The 19,757-nt window shown below is 43.7% G+C and overlaps 1 protein-coding gene across 1 annotated transcript in view; it reads right to left on the bottom strand.

Moving 5' to 3' along the window:
* Positions 1–19,147, bottom strand: part of LOC135000994 (gastrula zinc finger protein XlCGF26.1-like) — a 28,532-nt gene extending 9,385 nt beyond the window's left edge. The window contains exons 1-3 of the mRNA XM_063951546.1: positions 18,984–19,147; positions 18,768–18,865; positions 499–703 (exon numbers count right to left, since the gene is read on the bottom strand). Coding sequence (XP_063807616.1) covers positions 499–703; positions 18,768–18,865; positions 18,984–19,146 — 466 coding nt within the window. The 5' untranslated portion in view covers position 19,147. The remainder of the gene's footprint in view (positions 1–498; positions 704–18,767; positions 18,866–18,983) is intronic.
* Positions 19,148–19,757: the final 610 nt, after the last annotated feature.

Raw genomic sequence — 19,757 nt, 5'->3', positions numbered from 1 at the left:
AATAGGGGCTGATGGCTCCTGATGTATGAGATACACCAGAGAGTGTGAGGAGGAGACTGGTCAGATCTCTGGGCTGGTAACACACAGTGACATGATGTGAGGGGGAGAGCTGGACTATAATAGGTGCTGATGGCTCCTGATGTATGAGATACACCAGAGAGTGTGGGGAGGAGACTGATCAGATCTCTGGGCTGGTAACACACAGTGACATGATGTGAGGGGGAGAGCAGGAGTACAATAGGGGATGATGGCTCCTGATGTATGAGATACACCAGAGAGTGTGGGGAGGAGACTGGCCAGATCTCTGGGCTGGTAAGACAATTACATGATGTGAGGGAGAGAGCAGGAATATAATAGGGGCTGTTGTTACCCGACTCCCACATTGAGCAGATACATTTTCCTCATTAGTCTGTACTGACAGAGGAGGTTGTAGGGGAAGAGACTTCTGTAGTGATGCAGCAAGGATATGCGACTCTTTTCTGTAATAAGGATTATTACCTGTGCTGATACCTGTAGGGATTTCCTCTTCCTTACACTTCTGATCTCTCCACACATACGTCTCTTTTTCTCCCTCTATATCTTCTGCCTTCATAACAGTCACATACGTCTCTTCTCCCTCTATATCTTCTGCCTTCATATCAGTCACATACGTCTCTTCTTCTCCCTCTATATCTTCGGCCGTCATATCAGAAAGGTGCTCACCCTGAATAACAACAAAATAACACTTTAGTAATGTCTGATTACTTTAAGACTGGACAACAGAATATCACTGTATAAGACACACAGCTTCTCTACAGATCATATAGGGAGAGTGTGGTCGGAGACCCCGTCAGCCACAGGGACAATGGCGTCAGCGGCACTGAAGGGGTTATTCCTCCATGTACGGCCCCATTTTACAGACAATGGGCGCTAGGCACTCCATTCAAATGTACTAACAGCGCCGGGAGCGGAGTGTTTAAAAATGTGTCTATGTTATATCACTGCGCTGTGCGTAGTTGGAGAGTTATAAACTGCACGTTTTAGAATGTATTTGTATCCAAGATGCTCTAAGTAACTATAGGATAAGTCATGGTACACTCTCACATAGGAAGTCATATGCTCAGTAACCTCCTAGTGTGATCAGATCTTTTGATGTGTTGGTCAGGGCACCGCAGGTAATGTGCTTGGGTTCTGCAGTTCCTGTGAGAAGGTGTAAGAGTGAAATGACCAATGCTTTGGTTACATCACTTCCTGTGAAATGACCCCTAGGTGTTCTTTTGGTGTGTCTATGCTATTGGAGAAATCAGTTTGTTTTCAATGATTTCCTGAATATTCACTCCAGATACGTGAATGGCAGGGGGAAACAATTTCTATACTTTGTATAAGTTGTTTTCCTGTACCATATGTTACAAATACAGACACTACTGTAGAAACTAAAGAATCTGTGTGATCAAAGGAGAATTGTAAATTACCAGGTGGTAAAGGAAGCAGTTTAAACGGCATCAAACTTTGTCTGTGTGACAGGAAGGAGGAAATTGCTTTATGCAGTTATATCCTTTTAAAATGTAATTTATTTATATTTTGTAAGATATCCTGATTGGATGGAAAAGACTCAGGTGGGACTACCCCATGAGATTCAGTGTGGTTTTACTGTATAAAAATGGTCCTGCGAGCTTTATGGGGTATATAGAATCTTCTGTCTGCAGTGATCAGCTGTATTGCTGTTGCCCCTAAAATTAGAGAACAGTTCTTTTTAAAACTATTTGAGCGAATAAACATCTTTTGCCTAAAGACGACCGCTTCATCCTCTGACCTGCAGGGTTATGTCAAACATAGCCCCGTTATTTGGCTGTTTTGGGTGCACCCAGCATCTCTAAGCTCCGCCTTCTGCCAGCTACCATTCCGTGCTTGGGCAAGCGATTACTGGGGATCAGTCAACACCACACAGGTGTGGTAAGACAGCGTGTCGACGCATACACAGCAGAACCGTGGTTCCAGATGTTAGCTTAATGTTTTATTACTATATTGTGTTATAATAATCAAATGGATAAATACACATATAGGAGGTTTTTGTGTTAAATAAAGAAGTGAGTTCCAAGTAAGGGCTGAATATGTTATAAGCCTCACTATATGAAACAGATTTAATGAACTGTATTGAGCTTAGAGACAGTCAGCAAACGTATCTGTACTATATTTATCTATATGAAGTAAAGGACAGCTGGAGACAGCAATATAAGTACAGAGTTAAGAATATACTCTGTTGGTAGGGAGAAACATCTATAGAAAGTGTATGATGTAACCAATGCTGTAAAATGAACTGTACACTGCACATTTGCTGATTACCAAAGATGGAAAGAACATATGTTATATTGAGTGTGCCCCCACCTTCGGGGACAGTAATGTGAGCTGACCACCATGACTAATATGTACAATGTGCCTTATATATGCTCTGAAGACAACACAGTAAACAGATTACTTATGAGACATACGGCTGTGTGTCTTATTGAGTTCTCTCAGCAATACATTATGACCTGATATCCAGAGGTGACATGATACTTGAAGGGATCCACAGGCTACCTAGACAGCAACGATATCATTAAATGAGGGCTCTTGACGGGATGACTAACACAAGGAAAAGCATCTAATGAGAAGTTTCTGTGTTGGAAGCAAAATTGTTCTCACGGACTCTGATTTCATATTGGGTGAGTAAAACGATTCTAATACAGTCATATTTTACTCAAAATCAGACTCCCTGAGTGTAATTTTTAGTACATTATAGAGACAATAGGCATTTATGTTTTTCCTTGAACGGTCATTATAAAGAAACCCAAGTATCTTGTCACACAGCCTAGATTACTTAAATTATGTTGTATTGCGCAGCTAAAGTATTGCTTGTTGTAATCTAAGGCAGATACAGGTGTATTGCTTGCGCAGCTAAAGTTTACTGCTTGTTGTAATCTAAGGCATATACAGGTATATTGCTTAAGCTAAGGTGCATTGCTTGTTGCAGCTACAGTATAAAGATAAGGCATAAGGCATATTGCAGTTGTTGTCATATGTTTGTATGAGAGTTGGGTCAGCCATTTGCGGGACCTGAATGCTAGCTAGAATTTGTGGTATGCTGACCAACAGTTGATGCCATAATGAACAGCTTACTGTCTTGTCTGTGTCATGTAAAGTGTCTGTTTTAAGATAACAAGAAACGGTGTAAAGTGTATAAAGGAGGTTGGTCCATAAGGTCATCAAAGACAGCCCTTGGCACGCGCAACTGTAGGCTTGTCCTGTCACCTGTCAATGGAAGCACCTGGGTGGTCATATGAGACACAAACCTTGCCTTGCCTACACCATTGATAAAAACATTGTTACATGTTGTACAAAGTCTAAAGTGGCTGAATGACTGAATCTTTGTTTATGTCCTATTAGCGCATGCGCCCACAGAACAATTGAAATTGTGTACAAAGGCGTACCAAGTTTGCAATTGTGTGCGGTACAAAGGCGTACCAAGGTTAATTATTTTGCAGTATTTACCCAGTGTTTTTTGCAACATAGATAGCAAATCAAAATAGGAAAGGCGTTTTAACAGAATTTGCTAGAATAGTGGGATATCATTTGAATGCTCAATTATTGTCAGTGCATAGAAATGAATTCTTTATAGTTAAATGATTGACTATGATGATCATATGATCATTGTAGCAGACTGGCAGTGTGCACAGCAAGTTCTCAGACATTAGTAAATGGTGAATATGGTGTTTTAAATTACATGCATTATAGATGTGGTAGGTTAAAGCCAGACAAGTTAAGTTAATTTTCAGTAGAAACAAAAATAGGCTAAGAAAGGTTTGTGTCCAAACAAAACTTATAGCCAGTGATATACAGATACTTCTCGTTCAAGGACATATCCCTCTTCACCGCAGGTGGATTCGGCCACACCCAGAGGGCTTAATTACCCCAATGGGAGGGAAAGGGAGTAGAATGAAAAAGCGCTTACCTATAGACATTGTAGCACAGCGAGAGGGAAGGAGACGAATTAAGCGTATTAACGCTATCCTTAAAAGAGCTAATTTTCCAAAGGAAGGAATATTAGATACTCAGGCTTGGAAAAGGTTCCAGGCCACAGATGGTCACTGGTTACAAAAGAAAGGTTATTTGGACACTGTAAATATATGGCTTATTGTCTCACAAGAACTGGAAGATGAGAGAAGAATTAGGCAGGATGATTGTATGTCTAATGTAATACCACCACCCTATGTTCCAATAACATGTAATGCTATTTATAATGATGGGAATGTGGAAGGGGGGTCAGCCCCCTCAGCAGTATCAATGCACACAGAGCTAAAGTCACCAGCTGTTACAGGGAGCTTATATCCCTCACTGATATCAATGCATGCAGAATCAAGGACACATAATAAAGCAGGAGTTTTAACTCCTTCAGCAACATATGCAGAACAAATGACACCTGAAAAACGATAAGTTATGAAAAAAAAAAATCCAGAAGGTACACTGGTTCTTAGGGATGTTATCCACTACCCTTAAAGAAAGTGTCTTTATTGTGGGAGATGTGTTCCGGAGGGAAGTGAAAAATGTTTTTTTTGTGGTAACTGGGTAGAGCCAAATTCAGGACCATGTGAATCACAAAATGTTAATGACGGGGGAAATGTTAAACCAAAAACTCATGGGATATTTAGGAGGTTGTGGAACTTTGCTAGTAGTCCTAACAGAGATCCAAGAGGAATATCTCGTAAAAATTACAATGTAATGCCTGTTAGAGTTAGTAGTCATGCTAATCCCAGACATACAACTAATTTGTTACCTAGTGATAATGGTTACATTGCAGAATATGTGGAACAGGAACAGTACATACCATGGTTCCCCTCAGACATTATGCGAATTGTAAATGAGTTACCAAATATCAGAAAAAGCCCAGCAGAGTTTGAAAAAAAGATTAAACAAGTGTATCTTGTGTATAGACCGTGTTGGGTTGATTTAGAACAGATTCTTAGAGCTTCTATAGGAATAGGTGAATATAATATGCTTCTTGCCATAGCTGCTCAGGAGGCAGATGGTGATAGAGGGAAAATTGAGAATGCTCCCCTTGAAGCCAACCGCTATACTATGGCTTCAGGCTCACAACTGTTGTATAGAGTACAAGTCAGATGTCAGCAAATCAGAGACACTGCACCAGCTGAGCCTGATCTGATACAGAAAACCTCAGCATAAGGGAATATTATGACAGACTGTCTATCAAACAAGAAAATGAAGGTTTTCCCATTGCACAGCCTAATAATGCCAGACTGTTAAAGACTACATTCCTTAATGGACTTAGACATGAATACAGGCAGCAGTTGTATGCTGTCAGACCAGAAGCAAATTTGATGAACATTACCTCATTAGTAGAAGTCCTAGAAGGAATTGAGGATCATGAACAGGGAAAACAGAATAAAAAAACATCCAAAGCACCAGCTGTTACTATACATGTGGTACAGGCTGCCCAGTCTAACACCAAGACACAAAAGGTCCAAAACCAAGGTAGAGGTGTTAATAACTCCAGACCCTACACTACAAGGGATGCACAAGGTGAAGACATGACTGGTAAATGTTTTTGGTGCAAGGTTACAGGTCATCAAAAGAAGGAATGCAGAAAATACCTTGCGTGGCTGAAGTCTAAGGATGGTGTTCCAGCTTTCACGGTAGAACGGGAATTACAGATTCCTGCTCCGGGATCCACCTGCTCAAGCAACACCTACACTGACCCCATTAAAGTTACTGTTATGCTTACTCTACCTACAAGAAACACCCTGGAATGCCTTTTGGACACTGGAACAGCAGTCACTGTACTTAAGAAAACTGATGTCCCAAAAGAACTTTTAACCAATCACTATGTTAATGGGACAGGACTGGGAGGACAGCCCCTCCCTCTTCAAAGAAGTAAGCCAACTTCTCTCCTTATAAATGACGAACTTACACCTGTACCCATTGAATTTCTGACTTCACCTACATGCCCAGTGAATTTGTTGGGAGCTGATATCCTTAACGTCATGCAAGCTACTATTCAGTATACTCCACAAGGAATCAAGTACACCAGCAATATTCCAGCTATCATGAAGCCTAACATTGAAGCAGCAATTGAAGTTTACCTACTGCAAGAAACTGCCAAGTCCAGCTCAGAACTAACCCTCCCAGAATGGGTTACTTCTCAAGTTCCAGACAGACTATGGTCAAAAGGAAAGATGGATACTGGACTACTACGAGTTCAACCTGTCCACCTACAGCTCAAGCCTGGAACCATACCTGTCTCAATCAGGCAGTATCCTCTCACCCCAGCACAAACTGAAGCTATTACAAAGCAAATCCAAGCCTTTCAAGAAAATGGGATCATTGTCCAGTGTAGATCCCCATGGAATACTCCATTGTTTCCTGTAAAAAAGAAAGGTGGTCAAAGTCAAGGTCAAGGTCAAAATGAAGCACAAGAAGTACAATATAGACTTGTTCATGATCTAAGAGAAGTCAACAAGAGACTGGTGATCAATTCTCCTATTGTGCCAAATCCTCATACCTTGCTGAACCAGATCCCACCTTCAGGGGCCTGGTTTACGGTAATTGATTTGGCCAACGCATATTTTTCTGTACCGATCACTGAAGAATCACAGGCAATGCTAGCCTTCACCCATGATGGAAGACAGTACTGTTGGACCAGACTTCCACAAGGAGGAGCAACCAGTCCATCAGACTACACCGAAGCAATGTCACTCATCTTACAAGCTTGGAGACCAGTGTTTCCAGAAAACACCCAGCTCATACAGTATGTAGATGATCTACTGCTATCCACAAGCACAGAAGACCAATGTAAACAAGAGACTGTATCACTGTTGAAATTTTTGGAAGAACAAAACTGCAGAGCTTCCAAAGCAAAGCTTCAACTATGCCAGAAGAAGGTCATCTTCCTTGGTCACTGTATCTCACAAGGAGCCAGACACCTTACAGAAGAAAGGAAACGGCTTATTCTACAAACCAAAGTACCAAAGACTATTAAACAGACCAGATCATTCCTAGGTCTTGTTGGGTACTGCAGAGAATGGATACCACATGCTTCTATCTACATGCCAGTTTTGTATGACAGCACAAAGAAAGATGCTCCAATCTACACCACAGAACAAGTTGAAGAAGCAGTTCAGAACCTTAAGGCTGCCATAGCATCTTCACCGGCTTTGGGTCTGCCAGACTACACCAAGCCATTTACTCTTTATTGCCATGAGGAAAGAGGTCATGCACTTGGAGTCATTACACAGACGCATGGAAGCAAGCAATGCCCAGTGGCTTATCTTTCAAGCAAACTGGACAACATTATCCAAGGAGCACCCACCTGCATCAGAGCAGTTGCAGCAACAGCAGTTCTCAAACAGAAATGCATAGACATTGTGCTTAATCATGAACTGATCATTCAGGTACCACATGCGGTGACTGAAATACTACAGCAAGCCAGAACCAAGCACTTATCAGCTGCAAGACTCACCAAGTATGAAGTAGCTCTACTAAGTGCCACAAATGTCACCATTAAAAGATGCACCACCCTCAACCCAGCAACTCTACTACCGGCCCTATTGCAGGAAAAAGGAGCAGAGTATGAATCTCTAGATTCAAAAGGAGGGAGAAGAGAGACATATAATATCTCTAGCAATGGTACCCAGAATAACCAGGATGATGTGGACCACATGAACTATGGGAATACAGAAAGTGATAAAAATATACACAATACAAATTTTTCCCATGACTGCATGGCTCTGATGGAACAAGAGACTCAACTGTTACCTCATGTCACAGACACAGCCCTTCCTGATGCCCAGCACAACCTCTATGTGGATGGATCAAGATACTATGATAATGGAACCCCATATACAGGGTATGCTGTTACAACAGAGACTGATATCATTGAATCAGGAAGTTTACCAGCACAGTTATCAGCACAAGCTGCAGAGCAAATAGCTCTCACTAAAGCTCTGGAGTATGCAGAAAACACAACAGCTAATATATACACAGACTCCAGATATGCTTGGGGAATTATGCAAGATTATGGCCAGATTTGGAAAAGCAGAGACTTCAAGAAAGTTACAGGAAAACAGATACAGCATGCAGATCTGATAAAGAAACTATTTGAAGCTCTGGACAAGCCAACCAAAGTAGCCATCATAAAAATCCAAGCACACACCAAGAACCAAACTAAAGAAACAAGAGGAAATAACTTGGCGGATGCCGAAGCAAAGAGAGCAGCCAAAAGCTCTGACAAATCAGAAGTACAAATAATGCTAGCTGAAGATGAAACTCAGAACCCAGCACACATGGCTGATCTACAGCAACTCATCATTTTCCAGAATCAAGCAGGTCCCTTAGAAAAAGCCACATGGCAAAAGAAGGGAGCCATACAAGACCAAGATACAGGACTCTGGAAAACAGAAGATAAGACATGTTTGCCAAGAGTGCTATATTCAGCTATGTGCCAAGTAAGCCATGGAATTACCCATGCAGGAAAAGATCAAATGACGAGACAAGTCAACCAAAAATGGATAGCCCTAGGATTCCAAGGTGCAGCAGAAAAGCACACACAAGCATGTTGGATATGTGGAATTTCAAATCCAGGAAGTAGAACCAAGACTCCAGCAGGAGCCATTCCAAAAGCCAATATGCCATTTCAGAGACTACAGATAGACTATATTCAGATGCCAACTCAAGGCCCGTTCCAGTTTGTACTGGTTTGTGTCGATACCTTCTCCAAATGGGTAGAGGTCTTCCCAGTAGCCAAAGCCACAGCAAAGAATACAGCAAAGAAAATATTGACTGAAATAGTATGCAGGTACGGAGTACCAGAAGTGATTGAATCAGATAGAGGAAGTCACTTCACAGGAGCAGTCATGACTCATATCATGGAGGACATGGGCATACGACAGGCCTTCCACACGGCCTACCGTCCACAGGCAAGTGGATTAGTGGAGAGAACGAACTATAGCATCAAGGCAAAGCTCATGAAGGCTATGCAAGACACAGGGAAGGGATGGGTTGACTGTTTGCCTTTGGCACTATTTAGTCTTAGAACTGCACCTAACAAAAAGTTAGGTTATTCACCATATAAAATCTTGTTTGGTAGTACAGGTTGAGTCTCCCTTATCCAAAATGCTTGGGACCAGAGGTATTTTGGATATGGGATTTTTCCGTATTTTGGAATAATTGCATACCATAATGAGATACCATGGTTATGGGACCTAAATCTAAGCACAGAATGCATTTATGTTACATATACACCTTATACACACAGCTTGAAGGTAATTTTAGCCAATATTTTTTATAACATTGTGCATTAAACAAAGTGTGTGAACATTCACACAATTCATTTATGTTTCATATACACCTTATACACACAGCCTAAAGGTCATGTAATACAATATTATTAATAACTTTGTGTATTAAACAAAGTTTGTGCACATTAAGCCATCAAAAAACAAAGGTTTCACGATCTCACTCTCACTCAACCTGTATACCTAAGATAGGATTTTATTATCCACAGGAATTGCAGCATAAACATGGTGATTTAACTGCTTATGTGAAAAGTCTAACTGAGAGACTAACCCATCTTCATGTTGTAGCACATGATTCCCTTCCAGATTCTACTGCAGATCAGAATCCACATCATCTCCAGCCAGGAGATTGGGTGTACCTGAAGAGACACGTGAGGAAATCTCTGGAGCCCAGATATGATGGCCCATTCCAGGTGTTACTAACTACACCAACATCTGTGAAATTGAAGGACAGAGAGGCTTGGGTGCATGCATCACACTGCAAACTTTTGAAAGTTAAGTTTGGATAAGAAGAAACAAAAAAAATGTACAAATTACTAGGCCCCAGGCCAGATAAAGCACTTTGGGGAATAATATTGGGTGTCCCACTGGTAACAGTAGGCACTATTCTTGCCATATACGTTGTAGTTGGGGAAAAAGATTGTATGTGTAACAAGAAACTGACAGGTCAAAACCACACATACAAGAAAAACATAAGTGATGAAATAAGGCAACACAAAAGAGAGTTACATGACATTTTGGAGAAAGGAGGAGGCAGTGAAGTGAACGTCACACGCCAGGAAAGGGAAGTAAAAAACCCTATCCATGAATGCAGAAATCTGTCACTCACCCCAAAATGTATTTGTGAGCACTGTGGACATCCACCAGAGGAGTCATGTACAGAATGGTGTAAGGCCCCTAGTGGATCAGACCAAAACATGTTGCTACAGTTAGTAGGGAATGCCCTTGATACAACAAATTGTTGGGTCTGCTCTCATGGTCCCACTTCAGCAGGAGGGGGAGAGTGGACATTCCTTCCCATCACATTTGAGGAATGGGAGGAATTTCAAGAAGACTACACTGATGAAGTATTATTTAAGGCAAGATCAGATAGATATTTTAACCAGAAACCACCTAAGTTGCTAGCACATCTAGTTACCCCAGAGGTATTCTTTTGCATTGAATTTGAAGAAAGGGAAAGTGCGGTTGACCACAGACAGGTTCAACAGTATTCATCAAATGTCTACTTAGGAACATTTTACCCTTGTACTATAGCCCCATTCAGAGTAGGTGGTGTAAAGGGGGAGACAAAGCCAGGAGAAGCTCCATACCCCATAACCCTAACAACCTATAGAGGGACACCACTTGAAGGGAGATCAATGATCAACATTGGAGTATGGCCAGGACCAGATTTCCCTAACTGGATGAATGAGACGGGAAGCACCCCTTCTCAGTTAATGGTACATGGAGATACCAGAGTAGGACTAGAGAACATAAAAAGAATGTGGGACTATATAGCCCCTTAGCTTCCAAGAGATCTGTATTTTCTATGTGGAAAATATGCCTATAAGTGGCTCAACTATGGTGATTATGGGAATTGCACCTTAGGATGCATAGTACCATTAGCAAGAGCAATAGATCATGAGGAGCTGAAAGAAATGATTAAAAACCAAAAAGGGCAAGTGAACAAGTATAGCCCTATGCACAGAGGTAGGAGAGGTAAAGCAAGCAGGGAGAAATGCAAAGAAACTAATCTATGCACCCTGGCATGAGAGAATGTGATTTTTGGATCTCTTTGGGTCAAACTCATATTATAGAGTTGAATCTCCTGCAGGACTCTTGGATGACATTACTGAAATTTATGATAGTACCTTCAGATATGTAGGTAAAGAAATTCAAGAAATAAAAAAAATAAGAATTTACTTACCGATAATTCTATTTCTCGGAGTCCGTAGTGGATGCTGGGGTTCCTGAAAGGACCATGGGGAATAGCGGCTCCGCAGGAGACAGGGCACAAAAGTTAAGCTTTAGGATCAGGTGGTGTGCACTGGCTCCTCCCCCTATGACCCTCCTCCAAGCCTCAGTTAGGATACTGTGCCCGGACGAGCACACAATAAGGAAGGATTTTGAATCCCGGGTAAGACTCATACCAGCCACACCAATCACACTGTACAACCTGTGATCTGAACCCAGTTAACAGTATGAGAACAGAGGAGCCTCTGAAAGATGGCTCACTACAACAATAACCCGATTTAGTTAACAATAACTATGTACAAGTATTGCAGATAATCCGCACTTGGGATGGGCTCCCAGCATCCACTACGGACTCCGAGAAATAGAATTATCGGTAAGTAAATTCTTATTTTCTCTATCGTCCTAGTGGATGCTGGGGTTCCTGAAAGGACCATGGGGATTATACCAAAGCTCCCAAACGGGCGGGAGAGTGCGGATGACTCTGCAGCACCGAATGAGAGAACTCCAGGTCCTCCTTAGCCAGGGTATCAAATTTGTAGGATTTTACAAACGTGTTCTCCCCCAACCACGTAGCCGCTCGGCAAAGTTGTAAAGCCGAGACCCCTCGGGCAACTGCCCAAGATGAGCCCACCTTCCTTGTGGAATGGGCATTTACAGATTTTTGGCTGTGGCAAGCCTGCCACAGAATGTGCAAGCTGAATTGTACTACAAATCCAACGAGCAATAGTCTGCTTAGAAGCAGGGGCACCCAGCTTGTTGGGTGCATACAGGATAAAACAGCAAGTCAGATTTCCTGACTCCAGCCGACCTGGAAAACTATATTTTCAGGGCCCTGACAACATCCAGCAACTTGGAGTCCTCCAAGTCCCTAGTAGCCGCAGGTACCACAATAAGCTGGTTCAGGTGAAACGCTGACACCACCTTAGGGATAAACTGGGGACGAGTCCGCAGCTTTGCTCTGTCCGAATGGACAATCAGATATGGCTTTGTGAGACAAAACCGCCAATTTTGACACTCGCCTGGCCGAGGCCAGGACCAACCGCATGTTCACTTTCCATGTGAGATATATCAAATCCACAGATTTGAGTGGTTTAAACCAATGTGATTTTTGGAATCCCCAAAACTACGTTGAGATCCCCCAGTGCCACTGGAGACATCAAAAGGGGTTGTATATGCAGTACTCCCTTGACAAACTTCTGGACTTCAGGAACTGAAGCCAATTCTTTCTGGAAGAAAATCGACAGGCCGAAATTTGAACCTTAATGGACCCCAATTTGAGGCCCATAGACACTCCTGTTTGCAGGAAATATAGGAATTAACCTAGTTGAAATTCTTCCGTGAAGCCTTCCTGGCCTCACACCATGGAACATATTTTCACCTAAACTGTGATAATGTTGTGCGGTCACCTCCTTCCTGGCTCTGACCAGGGTAGGGATGACCTCTTCCGGAATGCCTTTTTCCCTTAGGATCCGGCGTTCACCCGCCCCTGCGTCAACGCAGCTGCGGTAAGTCTTGGAACAGACATGATTCTTGCTGAATCAAGACCCTTCTTATCTCTTGAAGTTCCGGTTACCAAGTCCTTCTTGGCCAAACCGGAGCCACGAGTATAATTCTTACTCCTCTCCTTCCTATAATTCTCAATACCCTGGGTATGAGAGGCAGAGGAGGGAACACATACCCAACTGGTACACCCACGGTGTCACCAGAGCGACCCAGCTATTGCCTGAGGGTCTCTTGACCTGGTGCTTCAGGTGGGACGCCATCTTATGACCACCTTTGGTCTTTCCCAACGGTTTACAATCATGTGGAAACTTCCAGATGAAGTTCCCACTTTTCCGAGTGGAATTCATTCCTGCTGAGGAAATTCAGTTTTCCACTCCCGGAATGAACACTGCTGACAGTGTTATCACATGATTTTTCGCTCAGCGAAAAGTTCTTGCTGTCATTGCCCTCCTGCTTCTTGTGCCGCCCCGTCTGTTTACGTGGGCGACTGCCATGATGATGTCCGACCAGATCAGCACCGACTGACTTTGAAGCAGAGGTCTTCCTAGGCTCAGAGTATTGTAAATTTCTCTTAGCTCCAGTATATTCATGTGGAGAAAAGTCTCCAGACTTGACCACACTCCTTGGAAATTTCTTCCCTGTGTGACTGCTTCCCAGCCTCTCAGGCTGGCATCCGTGGTCACCAGAACACAGTCCTGAATGCTGAATGTGCTGTCCTCTAGAAGATGAGCACTCTGCAGCCCCCACAGAAGAGACACCCTTGTCCTTGGAGACAGGATTATCTGCTGATGCATCTGAAGATGCGATCCGGACCATTCGTCCAGCAAATCCCCCTGAAAATTTTTTGCGTGAGATCTGCCGAATGGAATTGCTTCGTAAGAAGCCACCATTTTTCCCAGGACTCCTGTGCATTGATGCACTGATACTTGGCCTGGTTTTAGGAGGTTTCAAACTAGTTCGGATAGCTCCCTGGCTTTCTCCTCCAGGAGAAACACCTTTTTCTGGACTATGCCCAGAATCATTCCTAGGAACAGCAGACGTATCGTCGGAAAAACGCTGCGACTTTTGGAATATTTAGAATCCACTCGTGCTGTCGTAGAACTACTTTAGATAGTGCTATTCCGACCTCCAACTGTTCTCTGGACCTTTCCCTTTTCAGGATATCGTCCAAGTAAGGGATAATTAAGATGCCCTTTTCTTTGAAGATAATCATCTTTTCGGCCATTACCTTGGTAAAGGCCCGAGGTGCCGTGGATAATTCAACGGCAGCGTCAGAAACTGATATTGACAGTTCTGTACCACGAACCATAGGTACCCTTGTTGAGAAGGGCAAATTTGGACATGGAGGTAATCCTTGATGTCCAGGGACACCATATAGTCCCCTTTTTTCCGGTTCGCTATCACTGTTCTGAGTGACTCCATCTTGATTTGAACCTTTGTATGTAAGTGTTCAAAGATTTCAGATTTAGAATATGTCTCACCAAGCCGTCTGGCTTCAGTAACACAATATAGTGTGGAAGACTAATACCCTTTTCCTTGACTGTAGGAGGGGTACTTTGATTATCACCTGCTGGAAATACAGCTTGTGAATTTTTTTCAATACTGCCTCCCTGTCGGAGGGAGCCTTTGGTAAAGCAGACTTCAGGAACCTGCGAGGAAAAGATGTCTCGAATCTCCAAACTGTACCCCTGGGATAATACTTTGTACGATCTAGGGGTCAACTTGCGAGTGATCCCACTGCACGCTGAGACTCTTGAGACGACCCCCCACCTCACCTGAGTCAGCTTGCACGGCCCCAGCGTCCTGCTGAGGACTTGGCAGACTCGGTGGAGGGCTTCTGTTCCTGGAAAGGGGCTGCCTTCTGCAGTCTACTTCCCTTTCCTCTATGTCTGGGCAGATATGACTGGCCTTTTGCCCGCATGCCCTTATGGGAACGGAAGGATTGAGGCTGAAAAGACAGTGTCTTTTTCTGCTGAGATGTGACTTGGGGTAAAAAGGTTGGATTTCCCAGCTGTTGCCGTGGCCCCCAGGTCCGATGGACCGACCCCAAGTACCTCCTCTCCTTTATACGACCATACTTTCATGTGCCGTATGGGATCTGCATCACCTGACCACTGTCGTGTCCATAACATCTTCTGGCAGATATGGACAACGCACTTATCTTGATGCCAGAGTGCAAATATCCCTCTGTGCATCTCGCATATATATATATATATATATATAGACTGCATCCTATTAAATGCTCTATATCACTAAAATATTTTCAGTCAGGGAATCCGACCAAGCCAACCCAGCACTGCATTTCCAGGCTGAGGCGATCGCTGGTCGCAGTATAACCACCGTATGTGTGTATATACTTTTTAGGATATTACTCCAGCTTCATATCAGCTGGCTCCTTGAGGGCGGCTGTATCTGGAGACGGTAACGCCACATGATAAGCGCGTGAGCGCCTTATCCACCCTAAGGGGTGTTTCCCAACGCGCCCTAACTTCTGGCGGGAAAAGGTATAACGCCAATATTTGATATCGGGGTAAACCCACGCCTCATCACACACTTCATTTTATTTTATCTGATTCAGGAAAAACTACAGTAGTTTTTTCACTCCCACATAATACCCATCTTTGTGGTACTTGTAGTATCAGAAATATGTAACACCTCCTTCATTGCCCTTAACGTGTGGCCCTAATGAGGAATACGTTTGTTTATTCACCGTCGACACTGGATTCAGTGTCCGTGTCGACCGACTAAGGCCTTAAACGGTCGTTTTAAACCCCTGACGGTGTTTTTGAGACGTCTGGACCGGTACTAATTGTTTGTCGGCCGTCTCATGTCGTCAACCGACCTTGCAGCGTGTTGACATTATCACGTAATTCCCTAAATAAGCCATCCATTCCGGTGTCGACTCCCTAGAGAGTGACATCACCATTACAGGCAATTGCTCCGCCTCCTCACCAACATCGTCCTCATACATGTCGACACACACGTACCGACACACCAGCACACACACAGGGAATGCTCTGATAGAGGACAGGACCCACTAGCCCTTTGGAGAGACAGAGGGAGAGTTTGCCAGCACACACCAAAAACGCAATAATTATATAGGGACAACCTTATATAAGTGTTTTCCCTTATAGCATCTTTATATATATTTCTAACGCCAAATTAGTGCCCCCCCTCTCTGTTTTAACCCTGTTTCTGTAGTGCAGTGCAGGGGAGAGCCTGGGAGCCTTCCCTCCAGCCTTTCTGTGAGGGAAAATGGCGCTGTGTGCTGAGGAGATAGGCCCCGCCCCCTATTTCGGCGGGCTCGTCTCCCGCTCTTCAACGGATTCTGGCAGGGGTTAAATATCTCCATATAGCCCCCGGAGGCTATATGTGAGGCATTTTTTGCCAAATAACAGGTTTCCATTGCTGCCCAGGGCGCCCCCCCCCAGCGCCCTGCACCCTCAGTGACTGCCGTGTGAAGTGTGCTGAGAGCAATGGCGCACAGCTGCAGTGCTGTGCGCTACCTTAAGAAGACTGAAGAGTCTTCTGCCGCCGATTTCTGGACCTCTTCTCTTTTCGGCATCTGCAAGGGGGCCGGCGGCGCGGCTCCGGTGACCCATCCAGGCTGTACCTGTGATCGTCCCTCTGGAGCTAATGTCCAGTAGCCTAAGAAGCCAATCCATCCTGCACGCAGGTGAGTTCACTTCTTCTCCCCTAAGTCCCTCGATGCAGTGATCCTGTTGCCAGCAGGACTCACTGTAAAATAAAAAACCTAAAACTAAACTTTTCTAAGCAGCTCTTTAGGAGAGCCACCTAGATTACACCCTTCTCGGCCGGGCACAAAAACCTAACTGGGGCTTGGAGGAGGGTCATAGGGGGAGGAGCCAGTGCACACCACCTGATCCTAAAGCTTAACTTTTGTGCCCTGTCTCCTGCGGAGCCGCTATTCCCCATGGTCCTTTCAGGAACCCCAGCATCCACTAGGACGATAGAGAAAGAACAGTTACAACACAGGCTTTTGTTGGATTATTTAACAGCTCAGACAGGAGGTTATTGCATGACCTTGTATACACAGACAGGAAAGTTGTGTTGTACATTTATTACCAATGAAACAGATAATGCTCAAGAAATAGTGGAAAAACATGTACAAGAGATAGAAGATGCAAAGCTGACCTATGCCAACAAACATAACATCCCTGACACTCTAGAGGGTGAATGGGGTTGGCTGTCATGGCTGAATCCAGTTACATGGGCCCTCATTCCGAGTTGTTCGCTCGGTATTTTTCATCGCATCGCAGTGAGAATTCTCTTAGTGCGCATGCGTAATGTTCGCACTGCGCATGCGTCAAGTAACTTTACTAAGAAGAAAGTAATTTTACTCACGGCTTTTTCGTCGCTCCGGAGAACGCATTGTGATTGACAGGAAATGGGTGTTACTGGGCGGATGTACGGCGTTTTAGGGGCGTGTGGCAGGAAACGCTACCGTTTCCGGAAAAAACGCAGGCGTGTCTGGAGAAACGGTGGGAGTGCTTGGGCGAACGCTGGGTGTGTTTATGACGTCAGCCGGGACCGAAAAGCACTGAATTGATCGCACAGGCAGAGTAAGTCTGGAGTTACTCAGAAACTGCTAACTCGGTTTTGATCGCAATATTGCGAATACATCGGTCGCACATTTAAGATGTTTAGATTCACTCCCAGTAGGCGGCGGCTTAGCGTGTGTAACTCTGCTATAATCGCCTTGCGAGCGAACAACTCGGAATGAGGGCCATGGTTCAGTGGAATTAAAGGATGGATTGTAGGAATCCTAATGTTTTTGTTGAAAGCAGTTGGAATTGCAATTTTATTAGATTTGTGTTTTAAGATGCTGCTTTGTTTTTTTTTCAGTTTGCCAGAAACGAGTAAAGGATGCTTTGGACACCTTCAAATATAAGTCAATACAGAAGCGTCTAGCGAAGCAGGTCCAACAACAGTCTGCCCTAATGGATATGAATCAAAGGTCTACCAACCAAAGCCAAGACAAAGACACCAATTCTGTGACAAATAGGGTGTAGCTTCCTACCTGTAGGGAGATAGGTAGCCATCAGTATCATTAGAGTAGACTGTTATTGCATAGACTTGTTAGGAATGTGCTAGATAAACCTGTAATCTTTGATTTATTATAAAAAGGAGGGAAATGTTAGCTTAATGTTTTATTACTATATTGTGTTATAATAATCAAATGGATAAATACACATATAGGAGGTTTTTGTGTTAAATAAAGAAGTGAGTTCCAAGTAAGGGCTGAATATGTTATAAGCCTCACTATATGAAGCAGATTTAATGAACTGTATTGAGCTTAGAGACAGTCAGCAAACTTATCTGTACTATATTTATCTATATGAAGTAAAGGACAGCTGGAGACAGCAGTATAAGTACAGAGTTAAGAATATACTCTGTTGGTAGGGAGAAACATCTATAGAAAGTGTATGATGTAACCAATGCTGTAAAATGAACTGTACACTGCACATTTGCTGATTACCAAAGATGGAAAGAACATATGTTATATTGAGTGTGTCCCCACCTTCGGGGACAGTAATGTGAGCTGACCACCATGACTAATATGTACAATGTGCCTTATATATGCTCTGAAGACAACACAGTAAACAGATTACTTATGAGACATACGGCTGTGTGTCTTATTGAGTTCTCTCAGCAATACATTATGACCTGATATCCAGAGGTGACATGATACTTGAAGGGATCCACAGGCTACCTAGACAGCAACGATATCACAGACGCCACAGGAAGAAGTCTGGTGGTGGCAGCATAGTACCCGCCCACTGCGCAGTGGGTGGAGTCAGTAACACGCGGTTACTGGCGGTAAGCGGGAATCCCATAAATGGACAGGTCCCGTGTGACCTGGACTCCATTCTGTGACATTGGGACGCGAGGTGGTGAGTGCTGTCGCAGGTGTCCGGTCACAGATAGTCACTTTGGTTTATTGGTGAGACCCTAAATCCCACCTACCTTATCCTCCTGTGGGATCCTGTGATTCTCCTTTGTACAGTCCTGGGAATACAGAGGATGGGGACATCTCTCTGGGGTAGCTCTGTTACTGGGCCCATCTGTAGGAGACACACAGTGACTGAGTACAGTGTATATATGTGATTATCAGATGATGTGTGTATATAGGGCCCCCCATACCTGCTCTCCCCTGTACAATACATGACAGTCTCCTCTTACCCAGTGATGTGAGGGGCCGGTGATTCTCCATCATCACGTCCTTGTACAGACCCCTGTGTTCCTCTATATATTCCCCCTCCTGCATGGAGAGATGGACAGTGACATCCTGACACCTTATAGGCACCTGACACACCCAATGATACACACTATAGAAAATGAACATCGTCACAGGTTATCCTGACATTCTTAGTGTTATGTTAGTCAATGTGAATTTAAGGAGATGCTACCTACTACCACAGTGTATACACAAAGAGCAGAAATCTGCAGCTGAATGGGCGCCGGTCACTTCTCATATATAAAACACAAGCTTTTATTAAAAAATATTAAAATAATAGAACTCCTCACAAAACAGCCCATAAAATAACAAACGCAGAGGTTATGGTAGACTTACCTATATCACCCTTTCTCTGAAGTCCACAGGTACTACCTTGGGATATATAGTAGCGACAGCGGAACGGGCACCAAACAGTTAAGCTTTTCAGACTCCCAGGATGCAATGGGCCAGCCCCCTATATCCCTGCCTCCCGATTCAGGCAATTCAGTTTATTCCAAAGCTCAAGGCAGGAGCAGTTCAAGAGAAGACCTATTCAGGTGATAAGAACATACACACACTTCTATACCAAAGGACAGGAAGAGGTTAGTAAGCTAACAGATTTTCAAATCAGGTGCCTCTGGGTGGGATTCTCTGTGGACTTCAGAGAAAGAGGGTTGTCTAGGTAAGTCTACCATAACCTCTGCTTTCTCTATCAGGGTCCACAGTGATCCACAGGATCT

The sequence above is a fragment of the Pseudophryne corroboree genome, unplaced genomic scaffold, assembly GCF_028390025.1.
Source record: "Pseudophryne corroboree isolate aPseCor3 unplaced genomic scaffold, aPseCor3.hap2 scaffold_1593, whole genome shotgun sequence".
Lineage (NCBI taxonomy): Eukaryota > Metazoa > Chordata > Amphibia > Anura > Myobatrachidae > Pseudophryne > Pseudophryne corroboree.
This window is presented reverse-complemented; position numbering and strand designations above follow the sequence as displayed.